We start from the raw sequence: 24026 nt of genomic DNA on the forward strand, positions 1-24026 counted from the left end.
GCTTCCCTAATTATTATGTAACTTCTTCCTTCACACTGTGTAATTCGCTGATTGTCCAGCCTTCTTTCTATGTAAACCGCCTAGAAGTCAATCTGACTATGGCGGTATAGAAAAATAAAGTTATTATTATTATTATTATAAATTTAAATCCCAGGCTTGTGGTTTTTTTTAACCACTGGTTTTAAATTCATTAAGCCTTTCATAAACTTTTGCACAAGAGGGTGCTTATAGATTTCTTGCTGATGTTGTCATGGTATGCCGCAATTGCACTTACTGAAGAAGTGCTGAGGCTAGACTTTGATAAGTGAAGGAGGTACTTAATAAAGGGTTTTCTCCGTGTTTGGTACACCAAATCATAAATCCTTTCTATATTAGATGAAATGACTTTCTAGTGGAGTCTTTCCCGGAAGCCAATAAAATCTTTCAAATATTACTAGACATGTAGATTATCAATTACTTGGCTTCAACATCCATGCTAATAGTGCTAACGAGCAATGATTGGGATGAACTAGAATTCCTGTTCTCTGAGTAAGAAAATCCACTGAATATGGGAGCATTATTGGTGGGTGTTGTGCCATTTGACTTAAGACTTGTCATGGTCAATATGGAATTAGTAGTATTAAATGTATCTTCTAAATAGATCTGGAGATGAGTGGAATGGAAGTAAAACCATACAGCAGCTTCTCCTTCCAGGAAATTGTGAATGCATCCGATACCAGCTGGTGCTGACTTAAACATTGTGAATAGAAGACCTGACGTTTCTTGTTGAGATCTATTTGTAGTGTCCCAATCTTTGAACTAAATCTAGGACAACTTCCTCCTTTAGAGACCACCGTGAGACTCGAGTTGCTGACTAAGTCTGTCAGCCAGTTGACTCTGTTCTCTTAGCAACTGTGATGCTAACAGATAAATGTTCATACTGAGAGTTTCCATATTTACAATGTCACCTGACACAGATGCTTGTTGATATAAAACACAGTTCTCGACCTAGTCCTCAGAACATGCCAACCAGTCTAGGTTTTCAAGATATCTATAATGAATATGCAGGAGATAAATTTGCATGCAGTGCCTCCATTATATGCAGATTTACCTCATGCATGTTCATTATGGGTAACCTGAAAACCTGATTAGCTGAGTGTGTTCCGAAGACTGGGTTGAGAATCTCTGATATATTGCCCCCTGATAGTCTGATTGAATCTGCAGAACACAGTTGGCTAGGAAATTTGCAAATGTGGTCAGGGAATAATGAATAGGTCTGAGCTTCAATAGATTGATATGGAGACATGGAGTGGGAATCTTGTATCTTGTAAGTGATGAAGATGAGCTCCTCAACCTGTCTTGGAAGCATCGATGGTTAATATCAACTAAATATGTACTAAGGGCCTGATTCTATATATAGCTCCCCAAAAATGGGCTCCTACTAGGGCGGTACTTAGCAAGATTCTACAAGGTGTGCATACCTTTTATAGAATCACACTAAGCACCAGCGTGTTGCATAACATTTAGGAACACCCGTTTAGGCCAGCTAGAACCGGGCCTAAATGCCTGCACCTAAGTTGTGCATGGATTTTCTGATCAAGCACAATCAAACTCATGGGAAAAACCTCAATTTGCACAGTTTTTCCAACTTTAGGGTTTTCTGGACAATCGTATTGTTAGGGACATCCAGATGTTTGAGAGTTCCTAGGAATTTTCTCCTAGGGTCAAGCTTGTCCTGTGTAAAAGAGAGAGAGAATTCTGAAGAAACTTTGTATAATTAGTATTTTCTGGCCAAGATTAATTTTTGATTATGGTGGAGAGGAGTTCAGCAGTAATCCTGGAGAGCAATTAATATGTAGAGAGACTGATGAATATCCTGTAGCCTTTGAAACCCCGCTGTTGAACCTGAGTTCATGACATGGGTCAGATGGGAATCTTTTGTCCAACGATAAAGACCTAAATCTGTCTGGTGAAGAAAGCTTCAACAGGCCATCCAGCAAATGGTCTTGCTTATGTTTCTGATGTGAAGATTTGGAGACTGGCAAGGGAGGTCTGGAGCTGTCTGGATTGTAGCTCTCTCTAAGGAATTTATGCCACAGTTCATTGAAAACAGTATGAGGATGTGAAGAGATCTTAAGGATCTATCTAGAGTGGCTCAAAAGAGGTGGCAAAGAAGCACTGAGGTTCTTCAATTTAACACTGGAGAGCTTGATAATTATTGAAATGCAGTGATGAGTGCTTCAATCTGTGTCCTCAGGGGACCTATCATCTCCTTAATGTTGTCTCATTCTGCCAGCACTTCATGCCAAGTCAGTCAGTTCCAAACTGCACTTTCTTTTCAGGAAATTACGATGAACATTGGTGCCATGCTCAGCCTCATTGGTGCTGCTTTTCTCTGAACCAGAGAAGGAGGGTTTTCCCATGCAGTATCCTAGTGCTGGGGAACACTTCTCCTTATTTGGAGCTGGTAATGTCTTGTAGGCGGGGAATCTGATGCTGGAGCAGAGTAAAAGCACAGTGGAATTCTTAGCAATGTTGTTCAAAGTACTTAAATAAAAGTAAAATAAATGTATATTTTAATACTTAAGTAAAAGTACAGTGAAGAACACATTAAAAAATTTACTTAAGTAAAAGTAAAAAAGTTCTTGCCTAACATAATACTTTTTGAATAAAAAGTAAAAGTACTGCAATTACAATATTTCTTCACCAAGAATTGCTACCAGCTTTAAAGTGACCTAACTCATCACTGTTCTGTTTAGCTGGATACCAGGCAACTCCGCTGTTCTTATAGTCTATATTCATTGAATAGCAAAATTTAAGATGAGATGATCAACTTTTAGTGTGACAAAGTTTGTAATACTGTGTTTCCTCAAAAATAAGACAGTGTCTTATATTAATTTTAGGCCCAAAAAACGCACTAGGTCTTATTTTCGGGGTATGTACATGATCATCTCTCCCTTCCTCTCCTTCACCCCAATTCTTCCTCTTTCCTTTCTCTCCCCTACATGTGCAGCATCTTCCCTCCCCTCTCTCGTGCAGCAGGACCCTTACCCAGCTTCCCTTCCCTCCCATCCCTAGTGCAACAGAACCCTTGAGCAAGCGCACGCACACACCCCCCGAGCACCCGCCCCCACAGCTGAATCCCCATCCTTCCCTCCCTCCCATCCAGACCCTGCCAACTGCGAACGAGCCCTACATATCTCCCTAAGCAGCGTCGGGCCGGCAGCACTCTAAACAGGCTGCTTCGGCCTTGTCTGCCCGTGAATCCACTCATCAGTAATGCGGCAGAGTGAATTCACGGGCGGACAGTGCCAAAGCAGCCTGTTTAGAGTGTGCCAGCCCGACACTGCGTAGGGAAGTATGTAGGGCTCGCGGACGGCGGGATCCAGATGGCAGGGAAGGAAGGATGGGGGTTCGGCTGTGGAGGGGGGGGTGCTCGCTAAAGGGTTCTGCTGCACAAGGGATGGGAGGGAGGGAAGGAGAACTGCCGGTGAATCCCAGGACTAGGGCTTATTTTTGGGGTAGGGCTTATTTTAGGGGAAACACAGTAGCAAAATCCTGTTCTCAGTTTTGCTATTCATTTGGTTTAACAAGGAATTGTCATTTATATCTCCCTTCCACTTTTACTTTTAAGTTCAAACATCAGATGTAACTAAATAACAGTAGTAAAAATTGGTGAAATCACTAATTCAGTAAAAGTAAAAAATGCTATCCTATGCTTCTTTTCAAGTAAAAGTAGCAAAACTTTTACCTAAATAATTAGTTACATTTACTTACCCCCCACCACCCCTCACCCCCTCTCCCTCCCCCCGTTTTATGAAACCATGTTAGTCTTTTTTATCACTGGCTGCGGCAGTATGAACGTCGGAGCTTTTACCGCAACTGCTGGTGATAAAAAAGCCTAACGTGGCTTCAAAAAATGGGGGGAGGGGGTTAGTTACTATACAACGCTGGTTCTCAGTCTTTGCAGCAGCCTCACAATTTGAAGTGTGGGACAGTTTTTTTAAGCTAAGTGTTTTGTCTTTATTTTGTGCCATTAAAAGTGAATCTAAATGATGACGTTCTTTTTTTTTTTTTTTTTTGTTCTACCCACCTCCTTTGAGCGGAAACTCAGCTTTTTGGGTTTCATAGGGGAATAACACTACTTTTCTAGAAACACTTAGGCCTCCTTTTACGAAACTGCGACAGCAGTTTCTAGCGCGGGGAGCCGTGCTGAATGGCCAACGTTGCTCCCGACGCTCATCGAGTTCCTATGAGCATCGGGAACAGCGCGGGCCATTCAGCGTGGCTCCCCGCGCTAGAAACTGCTATCGCAGTTTCGTAAAAGGAGGCTTTAGTTTCATTTCTCTTGTCTTTCTTGCCTTTCTCAACATGCAGGCAAATTGACCCTGGTTCTATAAAAGATGCCTAAATTTAGACACTTAGACTGGCTAGGTATGCCTGGAATTCGTTGCCGGAGAATGTGGTGAAATCAGATAGCTTAGCGGGGTTTAAAACAGGTTTGGATAATTTCCTAAAAGAGTAGTCCATAGGCCAGTGTTGAGATGGCTTTTGGAAATCCACTGCTTATTCCTAGGATAAGCAGCATAAAATCTGATTTACTCCTTGGGATCTAGCTAGGTACTTGGGACCTGGGTTGGCCACGGTTGGAAACAGGATACTGGGCTTGATGGACCTTTGGTAGTATGGCAATTCTTATCTTCTTATGTTATTATGATCTAGGTGCCTATCGTCATTATTTAATCAGCTTACTCAGCACTGATAATGAGCAATTTTCAGCTCATAATTGGCAAAAATTAAAATTAATTGGGTGGTAGACACCTTGGCATAATTCGGAAAGAATCATGGGTGGATCTCGGGCATGTTTTACGTGTAGGCACCTAAAGTGGACTTAGGCACTGTTATTTAGGCCAAGAAAACACTGGCCTAAATAGGGAATGTCTAAGTCCACGTTAGGCCCTGCTAGGCACGATTCTATAAATGATGCCTGAAGAATGACCGATGATATGCACCACATTCCTCGGTACCTATATTTTAGGCACCATTCATAGGAGGGGTCCTTCAAAACGTTTCCGCACTTTCACATTTTCGCAGGAAATAGTTGGGGTGGGAGAAGTGGTAAGAGGGCGTGTCGTAGAATATCATGTGACTAGTTAGGCAACAGGGTGATTATGTGGAAAAGTGATGTAATTTGCTTTTGAGATATTTAATAGTGTAAAAAAACAAAGTGCGTTTTGAAGATCCCTCATGGATTCAGGGCCATTGTGCAAAGTCATTTGGCAAAAATACATCAAAAGCATGAACAGAGGAATTCACCAGTTCCAAATGTGCAATTTAGGAAAACAAAATAATAAGCAAGAAATATTAAGTAAAAATGTTATATGTAGGATAGAGCAGAGCCCACCCCAAAATGTTAAAATGCAAGGTAGCACAATATCAGATCATGTCCTTAATGCTAATCTCTACTAGTGCTTTTTCAGATTTTTTTGTGCTATTCTTTAATTCTAAATATCATTTCTTCCCTCCTTTGTTCCTTCATCTTAGCCTTTTTACCTCCTTTTACTTTTCTATGTACCAGAAATTTTTTCAGATCCTCCTGTAAAGTCTATGTATAGAACTTGAGGGTTTCTGGGGTTTTTTGGACCAAGTGGTTTCTTACTGCATCTTTCCAAGTCAATCCATACTGGCCTTTACTACTTCACTACCACTAAACCTCTTTATTTACCCATCACTGAAATCATGTCACTACAAGAAGTACCTAGACAGAATGCTATCATTCCAGGCAGCTAAACTGAAACATGGCTAGCAAAACCAATACTCGAGGCCACATCATACGCTGACTTCAGAAAATCACTGAAGACCTGTCTCTTCAACACTACCTAAGTTTTTCCCCTCTACCAATTGTAACCCCCCGAAAGCCCATCCTCTACCTTTTCCCTTCCCCTTTCGACGTATATTGCTGTAATCCTCTCTTATTCACATTGTAAATATCTTCCTGTAAACAGCTTTGATCTCTTGTATCTTGTTCACATTGTAAATATCTTCCTGTATCTTATTCACATTGTAATATCCTGTATCACATTGTAAATATCTCCCTGTAAATAGCTTTGATCTCTTGTATCTTGTTCTAAACCCTTCGTTCTGTAACTTGACCCAAAATATCTCGTTTCATATTGCTAACTCCTGTATTCTCATTGCCTGTATCTTCTTGCAAACTGCCCCATTCAGATGTACCCTGTTCCAAGCTTATGTATCTTAGATATCTGGTTCCAAAGCTTATGTATCTTATATATCTTGTTCCAAACATATGTATCTTCTTGTAAACATGTCTCCTGCTGTAAACATTGCATTCTCTCTCTGCACGACTCTCATTGTAAACCGCTTTGAACTTAGGGTATAGTGGTTTATTCCAGGACAAGCAGGCAGCATATTCTTAACGCATGGGTGACGTCACCGACGGAGCCCCGGTACAGACACTTTTAACTAGAAAGTTCTAGTTGGCCGCACCGCGCATGCGCGAGTGCCTTCCCGCCCGACGGAGGAGTGCGTGGTCCCCAGTTTCTTCGTTTCCGCGGAGCGAAGAAGACGCATGTGTTTTCAACGGCCGTTGAAAAATCAGTCCCTGTCTTCCCGCTCGCGTAATTTTTCGTTGTTTTTCTCTTTTTCCCTTCGGGTTACTTCCCTTTTTATTTTCAAAAAAAAAATTGTCGAGTTTTCTTTATTTTTCAGGCCGGCCCCGGCGGGGCCTGTTGCCACCATATAGGCCTCCGTCTTCGATTTTGCGGAGGCCGTGTTTCCCTTCATGCCCCCTCAGCCGGGCTTTAAGAAGTGCCAGCGGTGTGCACGCCCGATCTCTCTCACCGACCCGCACAATTGATGCCTGCAGTGCTTGGGTCCGGATCATCGGGCTGACACCTGCACCCGCTATGCCACTCTTAAAAAGCGCACATTGAAAAATAGGCAGATCCAGCAAAATATTATTTTCGGTACCGGATCTGCCATGGAACCTGCCGCGACGTCGACAGCACCTCAAAAGTCGGCACCGACTACTTCGACGCCACCGGATCCTTCTTCGGGGTCGCTGACCCCAGGTAAGCCGGCTAAGAAGCCTTCCACTTCCCTTGAGCGCCCTCCTGCCACGGCTGCGACTCCGGTCCTCCCGGCATCGCGCCAAGCCCACAAACGCTCCGCTCCGATATCGGTGAGTGCCTCATCATTGGCCTCCTCATCGCCGGAGCGTGGAGCGGCACCTATGGTACCGAAGAAGAAAAAAGCGGTACCGATGCCTCCCCTGGAAGACCGCATCGCGGCCATACTCCAAGCCCAATTGCAACAGCAGCTGCAGCAGCAACTCCAGCACCTGTTGCCGGCGATGTTGGCCCCACACCTTCCGGTACAGGACCGGTCCGAGCCTCGCACGATCCCATCGGTGTCGACCCCCTCGGTACCGCTTAACACTTCCATGCCAGTGCTCTCGGCTGAACCACACCGTTCCCATCCTACGGTGCAGGCCCGCTCTGATACCGACCCTTCCCGGCACCCGGAACGGCGCCGGTCTTCCTCTCCCGGTACCGCCTCGGTACGCTCCGGCAAGTCTCTCTCCAAGACCCGCCATGCCGAGCCCTCCACACCGCCGTCCCGCCGTGCGCACCCTGACATCAGGGACCCGGACTTATGTGAAGAATCCCCGCCCGGTACCGAGGAAGACGCTTCATCGACAGACGAGGAACCCTCGGTGGCTGATACCGGTTCAAAACCCGAACAGTCCTCTTTCACCAAATTTCTCAGGGAGATGTCGGCGGCTCTTTCCATTCCCTTAGAGTCCGACTCTAAAAAGTCCCAGGCTTTTCTCGATGCCCTAGACTTTGAGCAACCTCCCAAGGAATTCCTTAAGTTGCCCGTCCACGACATCCTACGGGAAACTTTTTACAAAAATTGGGAGAACCCCCTCACTGTCCCTGGGGCCCCTCGCAAACTGGATAGCTTGTACCGGGTCATTCCGATCCCAGGGTTTGACAAGCCTCAATTGCCCCATGAATCTCTCCTGGTAGAGTCCACCTTGAAGAAAACTCAGGGCTCCAGTGTCTATGCCTCCACCCCTCCTGGCAGAGAAGGGAAAACTATGGATAAGTTTGGCAAGCGCCTTTTCCAGAATGCGATGCTGGCCAACAGGGCAAATAATTACACCTTTCACTTCTCCTTCTACATGAAGCATCTGGTGCAACAACTCTCCTCCTTACAAAAATACATCCCTGAACGTAAGGTCCCCCTCTTCCAACAACAAATTTCCAGTTTGCTCCAACTCCGGAAATTCATGGTACGCTCCATTTATGACTCATTTGAACTGACCTCTCGAGCATCTGCCATGGCAGTTGCCATGAGGCGTCTGGCCTGGCTGAGGGTTTCTGACCTCGACATCAACCATCAAGACCACCTGGCTAACGCACCTTGTCTTGGTGATGAACTCTTCGGGGAGTCCCTGGACTCAACAACCCAGAAACTCTCGGCACACGAGACCAGGTGGGATACTCTGGTGAAACCTAAAAAGAAGACTCCGCCTGCGCGCCCCTACAGACAGCAGTCTTCCTACCAGCGCAGGTTCTCGGCCAGACCTCTCAACCCGCCGCAACAGCAGCCTCGCCGACCTCGTCACCAGCATCAAACTCAGGCTCGCTCCCAGTCTCACCAACCTGCCAAGCCTCTCCCTCTGTCAAAACCATCTCAACCCTTTTGACTCCTTTCTCCAGGGCATAGCCAGTCTCCCGCCATCATTGCCTCTTCCTCAGCCTATCGGAAGACGTCTCCAACTTTTCCTCAGCCGTTGGGAGGTCATCACATCAGACCAGTGGGTCCTCAACATCATTTGCCACGGCTACTCTCTCAACTTTCAGACTCTTCCACCGGACAGTCCTCCCATAGAGTCTGCTTTCCACTCCTCCCAATCCTCCCTCCTCCTGAGGGAGGTCCACTCCCTCCTTCTTCTCAACGCCATCGAAGAGGTACCCTCAGACCAAAGGGGTCAGGGATTCTACTCCCGCTACTTCCTGGTTCCCAAGAAGACAGGAGCCCTCCGTCCCATCCTCGATCTCCGGGACCTCAACAAGTGTCTGGTCAAGGAAAAGTTCAGAATGCTCTCCCTTGCTTTATCCTCTTCTCTCTCAACACGACTGGCTATGTTCCCTAGACCTCAAAGAGGCCTACACTCACATTCCAATCCATCTGACTTCACGTCGTTACCTCCGATTTCAGATACAGCACCGCCACTATCAGTACAAAGTGTTACCCTTTGGCCTCGCATCATCGCCCAGGATGTTCACCAAGTGTCTTATTGTGGTGGCGGCCTTTCTCAGGTCTCACAACCTCCAGGTGTTCCCCTACTTGGACGATTGGTTGGTGAAAGCACCTACGTCTCCACTTGTGCTACAAGCCACTCAGCACACCATCTCCTTCCTCCATCTCCTGGGGTTCGAGATCAACTACCCCAAGTCGCATCTGCTTCCCACGAAACGACTTCAGTTCATTGGAGCCGTTCTCGACACCACTCTGATGAGGGCGTTTCTCCCCTCCGACCACCAACGGACCCTGCTCCACCTCTGCCGTCAGGTGCTCCTTCATCACTCCATTCCAGCTCGGCAGATGATGGTCCTCCTGGGCCACATGGCCTCGACGGACCATGTGCTTCCGCTGGCGCGACTCCACCTCAGGGCACCTCAATGGACTCTAGCCAACCAATGGTCACAGACCACGGATCCTCTTTCTCATCCCATCTCTGTGACATCGTCTCTTCAGCGATCTCTTCAATGGTGGTTGAACTCCTCCAATCTTTCCAGGGGTCTACTCTTTCATCTACCCCCTCACTCCATGATCATAACCACAGATGCCTCCCCCTATGCATGGGGAGCTCACCTGGGAGATCTTCGCACCCAGGGACTCTGGACCCCTCAGGAGCGTCAACATCACATCAATTTCCTGGAACTCAGGGCCATGTTCTTTGCTCTCAAGGCCTTCCAGCACCTTCTCTACCCTCAGGTTCTTCTCCTGTGCACAGACAACCAAGTCGCCATGTACTACATAAACAAGCAAGGCGGCACCGGATCTCCCCTCCTCTCTCAGGAGGCCATCCGCATCTGGACCTGGGCCACAGCCCACAGTCTCTTCCTCAAGGCTGTCTATATCCAGGGCAAACAGAACTCCCTGGCCGACAATCTCAGCCGCATCCTTCAACCTCACGAGTGGACTCTGGATCCTCCCACACTCCGCTCCATCTTTGCTCAGTGGGGCACTCAGGTGGACCTCTTTGCAGCTCCTCACAACCATCAGCTGCCCCAGTTCTGTTCCAGACTCTTCTCTCCTCATCGTCTGGCCCCGGATGCATTCCTACTCAACTGGATGGATCGGTTCCTCTATGCCTTTCCTCCACTGCCTCTGATGTTGCGGACGTTATTCAAACTCCGCAGGAACAGAGCCACCATGATTCTCATTGCCCCTCGGTGGCCTCGCCAACACTGGTTCTCCCTCCTGCTCCAGCTAAGCTCCAGAGAACCCATTCCTCTCCCTGTGTTTCCTACTCTACTTACACAGCAGCATCAGTCTCTACTGCATCCCAATCTGTCCTCGCTCCACCTGACAGCTTGGTTTCTCTCGGGCTGACCTCTCCAGAGAATCTGTCTCAGCCTGTCCGTCGTATTTTGGATGCCTCCAGGAAACCGGCCACCCTCCAATGTTACCATCAGAAGTGGACCCGTTTCTCCTCTTGGTGTCTACTACATCACCACGATCCCACCTCATTAGCGGTGGAAACTGTACTGGACTATTTGCTCTCTCTGTCCGACGCTGGCCTCAAGTCTACCTCAATCAGAGTCCACCTCAGTGCCATCACTGCGTTTCATGAACCTATCCTCGGAAAACCTCTCACTGCTCATCCCCTGGTTTCCCGGTTCATGAGAGGCCTCTTCAATGTCAAACCACCTCTGAAGCCTCCTCCAGTCATCTGGGACCTGAATGTGGTTTTATCAGCCCTCATGAAACCTCCTTTTGAGCCGCTGGTCACAAACTCGCTCAAATTTCTTACGTGAAAGGTGCTTTTCCTCATTGCCATCACCTCTGCCAGAAGGGTTAGTGAGCTGCATGCACTGGTTGCCGACCCACCTTTCACTGTTTTTCACCATGACAAGGTGGTTCTGCGTACCCATCCTAAATTCCTTCCCAAGGTGGTCTCGGATTTCCACCTCAACCAGTCCATTGTGTTGCCTGTCTTTTTCCCTAAGCCCCATTCTCATCCTGGGGAACAGGCGTTGCACATGCTGGACTGTAAGTGTGCCCTTGCATACTACCTTGACCATACCAGGGCTCACCGCTCGTCCCCTCAGCTCTTTCTGTCCTTCGACCCTAACCGTCTAGGTCGTCCTGTCTCTAAACGGACGCTTTCCAACTGGCTTGCTGCCTGAATTGCGTTCTGTTATGCTCGGGCCGGTCTTTCACTGGAAGGTGCTGTCACGGCCCACAGGGTCAGAGCTATGGCTGCTTCTGTGGCTTTCCTCCGTTCCACGCCCATCGAGGAAATCTGCAAGGCTGCCACTTGGTCCTCAGTTCACACGTTCACTACTCACTACTGTCTGGACACCTTCTCCAGACAGGATGGACACTTCGGCCAATCTGTGTTACATAATTTATTTTCCTAATGGCCAACCATCCCTCCTTCCCTCTCTGTTCGCTTTGAGGTCACCCATGCGTTAAGAATATGCTGCCTGCTTGTCCTGGGATAAAGCACAGTTACTTACCGTAACAGGTATTATCCAGGGACACCAGGCAGATATTCTTACGTCCCACCCACCTCCCCGGGTTGGCTTCTTAGCTGGCTTATCTTAACTGGGGACCACGCACTCCTCCGTCGGGCGGGAAGGCACTCGCGCATGCGCGGTGCGGCCAACTAGAACTTTCTAGTTAAAAGTGTCCGTACCGGGGCTCTGTCGGTGACGTCACCCATGCGTTAAGAATATCTGCCTGCTGTCCCTGGATAACACCTGTTACGGTAAGTAACTGTGCTATATAAGAAATAAAATTATTATTATTATTATTATTATTATTATTATTAAACATTATTTGATACTTCAAAATGTGAGCAGCACTCTACAGACACATGGAACAGTGAGTCCCTGATTCGTTGACCTTACCATCAAGACTAGAATCCACTTAGGACGGCAGAATTTCAGGGGCAGCAGCACAACTCTTGTGTGGCAGACGAGCTGCACTTCAGTGCTGCTTTCAGCACAGTAGGGGGGTCTTTAAATATAGGCCTATTTATTTATTTTAAAAATTTATATTCCGCATATCCAATGAGTCTATGTGGATTACAAAATAACATTTAATAAAATCACACACACAAAGACAATAACCACATCAGTGCAACAACACATCACACATTTCAGCAAGCTATGAAACCACCATCTGTCCTGCAGATGGTGAAGCACTGCCGTGTCTTGTCCCTTTTCTGACAGGAAGTCTCAATCGGAGGGGAACAGGATGTGCAGTGCTTGAGTATGGTCTGTGCTCAGGGTTCCACACCATGCTGACTTTCTACAGTCTTAGCTGAGGCAGAGATGGGGTTTTGATGGTGGAGGCAGCAGGATAGCAGTGCCCAGGGAAGGGAAGAGGAGGGAGATCCTGGGGAGGGGGAGGGGAGATGTTGGCCACTTGGGAGTATAGGGAGGAGAAGAAGAAATGATAAATAATGTGGGGTTGGGTATGCAAGGAATAGAAAGATGCACTATGGGGATACAGCCTACAGCCACCTGTGGGTAAGCGGCAGTAGAGCTTTATGGCACCCTGGGAAGTATATGGTTGAGAGTTTGCCTATGGCGTCAGATACCTATGACCTGGCCCTGCTTACAATTTAGTAAACATAGTTTTGCAGCCACAGCTCCTACCAGGCAATATATTTTTGAAAGGAAACTCCATTTGTGTACTAGGCAGGGGGAGATGATAATATTAGAAGCAATTTCTACCTGCACAGCAAACAATGAATCCATAATCTCATCTTTATCTTACAGTTCATGAACAAGAACCCCAGCAAGCGCCTGGGGAGTCTGCCCGTGGGCGGGGAGAAGGAAATTTTGAGGCATCCATTTTTTGAGGATATCAACTGGGACCTGCTGAACAAGCGACAGATAGAGCCACCTTTCAAACCCAGAATTGTAAGTTTGTGTTTCTCTTTTGTATCTTATCAGTTTGCCTCCTTCCTGTGGATCCTGTACACTTAACATAATAAAGTAGTAAATGACTTAGGGACACAATAAGTAGCAGCAGAAGCCTCCTATCAGTTCAGAAGAAGGTTACCAACCAGCTTTAAATTTCTCCAGTATGTTGATCCAATGCTGGGTTTACTTATGGAGTTTATCTATAGGAATTGACGTAACAGATAAGACCCTGCATGGAATGAGGTAAACCCAGCAACAGGTTTGTGAAAGGTCATTTGTATTTAATAAAAATTCTTATTACACATCTCCACAAGGACCATTTAAAGCACTGCACAATTATTCATTATAAAAACCATAATATAAAAACATTACTATAATCCCTGACTCCTCCACACCTCTCCTGTATTATAAACATGCCTACTGTAGGTATAAAATTAGCCCCCAAGTGATATTTTTGTACAGAAGGTTTAATCCTCCTGTTTGGACCGTGGTCACATTTCATCTCCAAGGGGATCAGGTGGCAGTGGCGTACCAAGAGCAGGGGGGGGGCAGACCGCCTCGGGTGCACACCCTAGGGGCGTGCACAGCCGGCTAGGTCCAGAACTTCCCGCACTGCTCTACTACGGGACCTGCACTTCAGCGCGACTGCCATACTTATTCCAGAGCAGATTTGGCAGCCGCGCTGAAGTGCAGGAAGGTCCCGTGATGACTGTGTCTGCCGGCTGTGCTCAGGACCTTGCCGCAACTCCCTGCGTCTGCCGGTCCACCCCTTCCAACATCACTTACGTCTTCCGGAGCAGAGGCAGCAGATGCAGTCATCGCGGGACCTTGCTGGAGGGAGGGAGAGAGAAAGGAGCATAGGAGAAGTTGTATGGAAGGGTGGTGAAGGGAGAGAAAGAGGGTCAGGGTGGTATGGAAGGGTGGTGAAGGGAGAGAAAGGGGCAGATGCTGGTGGAATTGGTGTGCAGAGAAAGGGGAGAGAGACATAAGGGGAAGATACTGGATGGAATTGGGTTGGAGGGAAAGAAAGGGGGCAGATGCTGATGGAAGAGGGGAAGGGAAAGAGTGAAATGCCAGACCATGGGGGTGTGGGAGAGAGAGATGCCAGACCACTGGAGGAGGGAAGGGAAGAAAATGGATGTCAGACCAATGGGGGTGAAAGGAGAGATGGAAAGGGGAGGCATACTGTTTCTTGAAGGGGCATAGAAAGAGAGAAGATCTCATATAGAAGGGGCAGAGAGAGGATAGACAGTGGATGAAATGAGAGTGAAAAGAAGATGAGGAAAGCAGAAACCAGAGCAGACAAGGTAGAAAAATTTTCTATTTATTTATTTTTTTGCTTTAGGGCAGATGCATCGTTGTTTCTGTGGTGTTGCATTGTATGCAGAGTCCAGCTTCTTGGTGGTTCAATTTAACCTTTGTCTATGTATTTCTGGCTTGTTTAGTGTGGTTGTATTGATGTTGTACTGCTCACTGCAGTATGTAAAATGCTGCCTTTTCATAGGTACACTCTTGTGTGACATGTGGATTGTTACTAAAAATCATGTTTTTCATATAGATTGGGGAGGAGTCAAAAAATGATGGACCCCCAGGTGTCACATATGCTAGGTACGCCACTGTCAGGTGGCAAGGCATTATCACCCCCCCCCCCCCACCTTAGTGTTCTTAATCTCAGTGACAAGGCCAAGAAAAGGCCATTCTTCGCTCATTGAGCTGACCCTTCAATTGTATCACATCCAAAAAACAGAGAGTAACATGTCTACCACACTTAGGGCCTGTTTATTAAGCTGACTTAGAAATGTACACGTGTTAATCTCTGCACTAACAGTTAAAATGCAGCTAAAGTGGGGTCATTTTTTCATTAACTGCTAATGGATAAAAAATTTAAAAAGAGAAAGGCAAGTAGAAATGAAAAGGTTGTACACAAAGGCCTCCAAAAAAGGACAAAACAAAACTGTATTTTGAAAAACATTACTTAATAACTGGTAGTTATACCATACCTACATGTACATGCATCAGGTGTAAAAATATAGAACCAGCAAATTAATAGAAAACAAGTCTCGTGCTAATCAACACAGTATATAAATATCAAAAGTAGCTGCCTTAACAGGGAAGACCTCTTCATCAAAACTGGCAGCAAACAGGGATAACTAATGGCAAACCTCAACAGTTACCAAAACCACTATAATGTGAAAAAAATGCCCCTTCCAAGACTGAAACTGCTGCTTATACAGGAAGTGGAGGAAAAAGATCTCAGACAAACAGTGAGCCCAAAACACCATCATGAGTCAGGAAAAAAACTCCACTTGACTCAACTCCCAGCTCCCAGGCATGGAAAAGGACCACAATTCAAAACAAATAGGAACTTTCAATCAAAATGCATTAACACTTATCTTAATAAATGAGCGCCCTTCTTCATTCAAATACAATTTTCAGTTCATTTAGACATCCAGAAATCTTCAAAACCCAGCACTGAGGGCTAGCCGCTACCGCCTCCTTTTAAGCAGGCGGTATTTTTTCGGCTAGTGCACACTATAGCTAGTGCACTTTTGTAAAAGGAGCCCTTAATGTGCCAATTATATCTGTAAATAATTAGAATAATGGCATATAGACATGTCTGTGTGTGTGTGTACTTAAATGCCAAAATTCTTCCTAAGCGCACAACTTAATAGAACAATTGGCCTTATTGGTTTCGATAATTGGCAATTAACTTATAATTGACACTAACTGGGACTAATTAAATAGTATTCGCACAACTCAGCGTGATTCTGTAAAAAGTATACACCAGTGTGTGAATTTGAAATGGGGGGGTGTCCAGAGGCACATCAGGGACATTCCTAAAAGTTAAGTGCATTGTTATACTGTAAAATACGCCTAAATTAGATTGTAAGCTCTTCTGAGCAGGGATTGTCTATTGTGTATTAAAATGTACAGCGCTGCGTACGCCTTTCAGCGCTATAGAAATAATAAATAGTAGTAGCAGTAGTAATAACTTAGGTGCAGGCATTTAGGCCTGGTTTTAGCTAGCCTAAAATGCCTGCACCTGTGTCGCACACCAGTACTAAGCACAATTCTATAAAAAGTAGAAGTATACTTAGTGCCACATTAGTCGGCGCCAATTTTTTTAGGCATGATGTAAAGTAAGTACTATGGCCCAAATTCTATATAAGTTTGATCTAGGTGTTGCTTGGGTGGAACTCACACTTAATTGCTTAACTGATAGAAACCTACAGTATAAGTTTGTACCTCCAGCTGTAAGGATCAGCTCTATAGCTAGAATAAGTGCTCACATTTAAATTATAGGGGCATATTTCACCCATTAGGCTCATATTCTGTAAAGGATGGTACTTTCCTTTATAGACTAGGCACCACATAGATGCCCGGTTCTTCCCCCCCTCCCCCCACACACACTCAGTGCTGGTTCATTCACTGGTCAAGTCATATATTCAGCGTTTACCTATATGGATAGGAGCACCTAATATACATATTAATTTTAGCACCTGTACTATCCATTGTGGTGACTGCTGACTTAAAATTGACCCACTTGGTTATCCGTATTAATTGTTGTAGTATGGCTTCCTATAAGTGTATCAGTACCCATCCTAGTAATGAATAAGTTCTCTGTTAGAAATCCATGGTTCCGTGAGAGCGTAACCATTTTGTGAACAGTGGAAGATACAGTCGGGATAATGTTCAAGATTAGCGCACTGTTGATGTCACGTGACATCCCCAAAGGTCTTGTCCTGAAAATTTAGCGGGCTTGATGGTGGAGCACAATTTCATAAGGGGACAGCCTTAATACAGCCAAGGAAGTGAAACATGTCGGCAGGTCCCGAGCCTACAGAACTTTAACACAAAAGATAAGTGCCTAAGTTGGGGGCGTTTTAAATAATATTTAAATAATAAAAAGAAAAATGCTTATATTTATGTTAAGATTATGAGCAAAAGTAAAAATCATATAGAAAATTTAAAAAGAATCGATGACGATTTGAGCAGTTTTCTTAAGAAACTATGGAGGATTACTGTGCTCGACTCGAAAGATCCTAAAAAAAAGAGTGAAATGATCAATAAAAGGGTTTAAATTGAATACGATTGCATAGTTGTACGATATCCCCAAAGGTCAGACTGCAGAAGCAATCATTAATTGTGATTATAAAGGACATTTTACCAATGTGACGACTATTTTTTTTAATTCTTCTTCATTTCGCAGAAATCCAAAGAGGATGTTAATAATTTTGATCCAGACTTTATCAAAGAAGAGCCAGTTTTAACTCCAATAGATCAAAAACTTCTCACGATGATTAACCAGGATGAATTTAGAAACTTTTCCTACACTGCACCAGAATTCAGTTTATAGCCGTAATAAGGTAACATATGGCATGACATTCACATGGAGGCAACATGGAGTTTGAGGAACGAGGAGCAACTGGCACCGATTCCCACCTCAAGAAGCACACAGCAAAGAGGCCTTACTTTAGCAGAGATAAACATTAACCATAATGTGAACAGTTTTTCGATGGAACATTTTTATGGCTTTTGAGATCCAATATTTATAGTACTGGATTTAAAAAACAGTACTAAGTTTTTAATACTTATGGTTTTGTCGGTGCTCCAGCTTCTGCAGTTTGCACTGATTTGCGATGGAGTAGAGAGAGAAGTGTGAGAAATTGCAGGAAGAGCCTGGAAAGAAGGAATGGAGGATGTCTTCCAGCGTCTGAGTCGACAGACTGGGAAAGAATCTAACAGGACAATGGCATCTATATGATTGCTGTAATCTGTTTCCTACCCTGAGCGGTGTGACAGCTGGGTCAGCACATAGTGAGTGACCTGAAGAGTGGAGATAATTCCGAAGAAATTAAATGCAGGTCAATTTTGCCAATGAAGAAGAAAAAAAAAAAAAAATCCCTGCATCAAGTTCAGACATCTTGCTTTTAAACATGCTCCACTTTCAGGAAAAGTACTTTGCACTATGGAATACCAGAAACAAAGGAGTAATAAATTCAGTATTTTGATTTGTTTTTGAGAGTTAGTTCTATGAAATGCTTTTCAGTACTGCATTCTTATTGTATCAAGAGTTTCCAGACAAACCAATTTCAGATAGAGAATGACACGGGGACAAATTTGTCCCCCATCCCCACAGGAACTCAAATGCCCCATCCCGTCCCCATGAGTTTGGTCGCTGTCCCTGCCCCATTCCTGTAAGCTCTGCCTTAACCGGCACAAGCCTCAAACACATGATTTTAAAGTGTTTGAGGCTTAAGAACATAAGAATTGCCGCTGCTGGGTCAGACTAGTGGTCCATCGTGCCCAGCAGTCCACTCACGCGGCGGCCCTCTGGTCAAAGACCAGCGCCCTAACTGAGATTAACCCTACCTGCGTACGTTCCGGTTCAGCAGGAACTTGTGTAACTTTTTCTTGAATCCCTGGAGGGTGTTTTCCCCTATGACAGACTCCGGAAGAGCGTTCCAGTTTTCCACCACTATCTGGGTGAAGAAGAACTTCCTTAGAGAACTGGAACGCTCTTCCGGAGTCTGTGCAGATGAGGACAGAGCTTGCAGGAATGGGGCAGGGACAGGAAAAGAACTCGACGGGATGGGAAAATGAGTTCCTGCGGGGACGGGGAAAAACTTGTCCCCGTGTCATTCTCTAATTTCAGATGAATTTTCTTGGTCAGTTAGCTGCCTAATAAGCGAGTTAACATTACAATGCTAGAATACTGTTATGTAGGAAAAGTGCTGCATTTTGAATTGCCCGCTAGAATATAAAATTGGTAGCACTTCAAGGAATTTTATAGATATTTAATGGTACTATTTAAATAAAAGTATTTTCAAACAATATTATGCCGAAGGAAAAGAGTGCGACTCGATATTCTGAAAAAAGAGGGGAAGGGGAGGTTAAGCACTTAAAGGGCAAATTCTATAAGGAGCGCCCAAAAGTTAGGCACCTACTTAGGCACTGCTCAGCGCGATTCAAGTAAAACTGGGTGCTGTTTAGTGAATCGGGCTGAGCGGCACCTATTTTGGAGGCGCCCAATAAATAGGCCAGCTCTAGGCACAACTAAAAGTTAGGTGCCCATGCGAGTGCTTAAGCACGCTTAAGAGCAGCGATTCTGTAAGAAGGCGCCTAACACGTAGCCACACCCACGCCTAATTTGCATAGTGCCTATTTTTTTTGAAGGCCGCCTAAATTTTTAGAGGCGCCTTGTTACAGAATCGCACTTTCTTGATAGGCATCTATGTTTCAATCAGTGCCGATTAAAAAGCTTAATTGAGCTCATTATTCAATTTAGATAGGCGCCTATCCAGGTGGGCGCCTCCGAAATAGGTGCCTAACTTTAGGCGCTGGTTACAGAATTTGGGCCTTAGTACTATAAACACAAAAAATCCTGCCCAAGAATATTCGAAGTGGCAAAATACTGTTCTACTAAGTATTTAAATAATTTATTTTTTAAAAACCTTTTACAGAACCACAGGCCGGCGAGCTGAATGCTCTGCGCTGCTCCCCACACTCATAGGGCTCCTTTTACCAAGGTGTGCTAGTGATTCTAGTGCACGCACAAAATGACCGCGCACTAGCAAAATTATTACCACCTGCTTAAAAGGAGGCGGGAGCGGCTAACGCACACGGCAATTTAGCGCCCTCTATTCCATGCGTTAAGGCCCTAGTGCACCTTTGTAAAAGGAGCCCGTAGAGTTCCCATGAGCTTCGGGAGCGGCGCAGAGTATGTAACGCGCCGGCCTGTGCTAAAAACCGCTTTGATGGTTTTGTAAAAGGGAGAGAAAGTGATGGAAGGACTTCGATAAGGTCTCGCCTGAGTCCAGGAGCCTTTAGAAATTGCCTCCATAAATTAAAAGGCTTTTTCCCAGTGCTCACCTTACAGTACTTCCCCAATGCTTAAACTGAAATGTGCCATAATATAAATTCTTTCAAAAAGCTTTTTAAATAAATTCTCAAATTTTATCCACTGTATTCTGTCTGCTATTAACCACGTTGAGTCCAACCCGGGGGTGCCTATCCTTGTAAATAGTCAAAAAATCCAAAAACGAAAGACTGACACTTATCTTAAATGTAGAAAAGTTACAGGTCGCTGCTTGACAGAGTCTCTGTTTTGATAGTCTCTTCTTCAGTAGCAGTTCCCTTTTTTTATATTTTTTAAAGCAAATTGGTTCTTAACAGCCCAGAACAACATATGGCCATTTGAAAATGGAAAAGAGTGGCCAAGAATAAAATTGATTAAAATCCTAATGTTGCATTAGTGGATTAACTTGCTCTCTCTCCTCTCCTCTCCTCTCTTGCTCTCTCTCCTCTCTTGATTAATTTTGCTCTCTCTCCTCTTTTTCTTACCCTTTCCCCACTTAACCACACACACCCCTCCCCAGCTTTTCCATCACCAGAGAGAGTGTCCTTGCGTTATTTATCTAAATATGGCTATATCTTAAATGCAAAGCTGATCCAAAATGCCAGCATTGACTCTTGAGACGCTGAGTCACTTGATATCTCTCAAAATGAAGGGATAACAATGAAAATACGATCCAGAAAAATCGTTTTTGTTGTTGATACATAACGGTTACAGACAGATTGGATTTTCAGGAGGGACGAAAATAATTTTAGATATTTGGTTGCATTCTGAGTGAGAACTGGGTTAATAATGTGCATGGTGTGATTTTCCTGAAAATGAAATCAGCCTGTTGACCTTAAGAACAGAAACAGAAGGACTACAGGTCTAGAAAATGCAAAGTGCTAGGAAACCTTATCAGAAATAACTTCAGTCCCTCAGGGACATTTGAAATCTCTTCAGATTCTCATTCTGCCAGTTCTAAGCATTCTCTTAATTGTTAACCTACTTTATTCATGCAAAGCTGTAGTTCTTTGAAAGTAATCTTAGGCCTTACAGTGATTCTTCAGCAGGTTCTTTAACTCATGGCTACTGACTGTTTACAAAGATGGATCTGGCATTGCCCCGAGAGACTTTCAAACACATTGGCATTTTTTTATGGCTTTTCCCAGTCTATTTTTGAATGGAGCTGTTTCTGCAACTCCATGTTTCCAAGTTTAAATCGCCCACCTCATGCCACATTTAGCAGCCCAGGAAATTAAAAAACAGACGGTTATTTAGTTAACTGCTGTTGAATGTTGACCCCACAGTTCATGGTGTATATACAGTATATAATATATAATATATATATTAACATATATTATATATGATGTATATAATATATATTAAGATATATATTAGTCAGTAGCCATGAGTTAAAGAACCTGCTGAAGAATCACTGTAAGGCCTAAGATTACTTTCAAATAACTACAGCTTTGCATGAATAAAGTAGGTTAACAATTAAGAAAATGCTTAGAACTGGCAGAATAAGAATCTGAAGAGATTTAAAATGTCCCTGAGGGACTGAAGTTATTTCTGATAAGGTTTCCTAACACTTTGCATTTTCTAGACCTGTAGTCCTTGTTTCTATTATTAAGGTCAATAGGCTGATTTCATTTTCAGGAAAATCACGCCATGCACATTATTAAGTTCTCACTCAAAATGCAATCAAATATCTAAAATTTTTTTTGTCCCTCCTCTTTAATGCTGGACACCTGGAAATTCCGATTAATACTCCTTCCTCAACACACACACATGAGTCGGTACACTGAGTTTCCAGCCTGTCTCCTGCTTCAAGATTGGTCCTGCAAGAGTCAGCTGCCATCACTCAGCCTTTTTCTATGCCTGGCTTCTGGCCAGTGTTTTCTCTAAAGGTGGGGGGAGGGGCATAGCTATTCAGTACAAACAGGCTGTGCAGATGCACCATCACTATTCAGGACCTGGCAAGAGACGTGACACCAATCAGTTGCTGACTGCTGTGTACAGTGTGTGCTGGATCTCTGAGCACTTTCAAAACTCTCAGACCCTGGCTGCTGTTTCCAGTGTCCTTGAAAGCTATCATTGCAAACCTAAACAGAACTTATTTGTGACTTCTACTGGTTCCCCTCTGTAAATCTCTAGCTACAACAAAGACCTGGATGCAGTATGCCCAGTTTGAAAACAATTATTGGTCTTGTGTGTTAAGGTTGCAAAGGAGCAAGGGCGGATGTCTCTGAAATAGCAGCATAGACTACTACTTACAGGCAGAGACCCAGCACCAGAAGTCCTCCCCTAGCTTTGAAAAAACTGGCCTTCTACAGCTCCGTCTTTAATTTAGGCTGGCTGGGTGATATGACATGGGGGGGAAACCTTTGGGCTATCTACAATTCATGATTTTGAAGGGGCAACCCTTCTCGGCTGGAGCGTGATAACTGGCTTTCCCAAGGCGGGTTAAATGCTCATAGTTGCAGAATACGCTGTAAATGACAATCAGCATAGTAATAATAATAACAGCGGTTTACATCAAGAGAAACTGCCAAACACAGTGGAATACACACATAAACGGCAGATAAAGACCTGAACGGTCCATTCAGTCTGCCCATTTTGTTATTCTCATTAAAAATACATGATTAAATTAACTTGTCTCTTCTTTGATATTTCTGGGCCATAGACTAAAGTCCACCTGCTATTGTCCTAGGTTCCAACTGCTGAAGTTTCCGTCCAAGCTCACTCTAGTCCAGGGGTGTCCAATGTCGGTCCTCGAGGGCCGCAATCCAGTCGGGTTTTCAGGATTTCCCCAATGAATATGCATGAGATCTATTTGCATGCACTGCTTTCAATGCATATTCATTGGGGAAATCCTGAAAACCCGACTGGATTGCGGCCCTCGAGGACCGACATTGGACACCCCTGGGCTAGACAGTAACATCCTCATGTTCTAAGTAAGCAGAGTTCCCATTGATGCTCTCCCTCCTTGGGGCAAGTCCTGCATGGTAATGGTGTAGTAATATGCACCATATCAGGGATCTCAAAGTCCCTCCTTGAAAGCCACAATCCAATCGGGTTTTCAGGATTTCCCCACTGAATATGCATTGAAAGCAGTGTATGCACACAGATCTCATGCATATTCATTGGGGAAATCCTAAAAACCGACTGGATTGCGGCCCTCAAGGAGGAACTTTGACACCCCTGCACCATATGGAACCAACAGAAGAAGAAACTTACCTCAGTATGTGACAAACAAGAAAAAAGGCAAGCGAGATGTCCAAATCAACCAACAGTTACGTTTATTAAAAAGTCACAATACCTTTAAAAAGTCCCAACTAGGATCCCAGTTTCGGCATCTCTGCCAACGCCAACAAGTGTTTCGATGTGAGCTTCTTGACAGTGTCGGGCATAGACAGCGTGCTTTCAGTCCCCTGAAAAAGGCATCTCTAGATTCTGAAACTGGGATCCTAGTCAGGACATTTTACAGATATTTTGACTTTTTAATAAACGTAACAGTTGGTTGATCTGAACATCTCGTTTGCCTTTTTTCTTGTTTGTAGCAGTATGCACAGCCTGGTTTATAGCTACTTGATGTGCACTAAAGCCGTGCTCCCTTTATGTTACTAATGTTCAGAGTAAAGGCCGAGAAGCAAATATTCATTTTCTCTGTGCCTACTGTTGTCTGTATGCCCAGTCTCTAAAAGGTACAAGGCATTTTGAAGAGTATAAAAAGACTGGAGAATTCCAGGCAATGAAGTAGCAAAGGTTGGTTGACAGAGCAAAGGTGAACTGCGACTTTCACTGTTTTTATCCACTGCATTTTTATGACTTTTTCTTTTGTCTTGACTGAAGACTTTCAGAAAACTTTAATGGTTCAGAAAAATACCTGGACTGGAATATGAGTTTTGGGAACTGGAAGCTTTCAGAATGAGTGATGGCCTCTCCGGTTTTAGCTATTCCCATTCCTGAATCCTGTGCTACCGCCTATGAAGTACCGTACATACCCTGGA

General features: G+C 44.6%; 1 protein-coding gene across 2 annotated transcripts in view; it reads left to right on the plus strand.

Moving 5' to 3' along the window:
- PRKCH (protein kinase C eta) overlaps positions 1-18193 on the plus strand; it is a 227910-nt gene extending 209717 nt beyond the window's left edge. For both annotated transcript variants that reach the window (XM_033952506.1, XM_033952505.1), the window contains exons 13-14: positions 13029-13172; positions 17386-18193. In XM_033952506.1, the coding sequence (XP_033808397.1) occupies positions 13029-13172; positions 17386-17532 (291 nt within the window). In that variant the 3' untranslated portion in view covers positions 17533-18193. The remainder of the gene's footprint in view (positions 1-13028; positions 13173-17385) is intronic.
- The last annotated feature ends 5833 nt before the right edge of the window (positions 18194-24026 follow it).

Source organism: Geotrypetes seraphini, chromosome 7 (genome assembly GCF_902459505.1).
Source record: "Geotrypetes seraphini chromosome 7, aGeoSer1.1, whole genome shotgun sequence".
Taxonomy (NCBI): domain Eukaryota; kingdom Metazoa; phylum Chordata; class Amphibia; order Gymnophiona; family Dermophiidae; genus Geotrypetes; species Geotrypetes seraphini.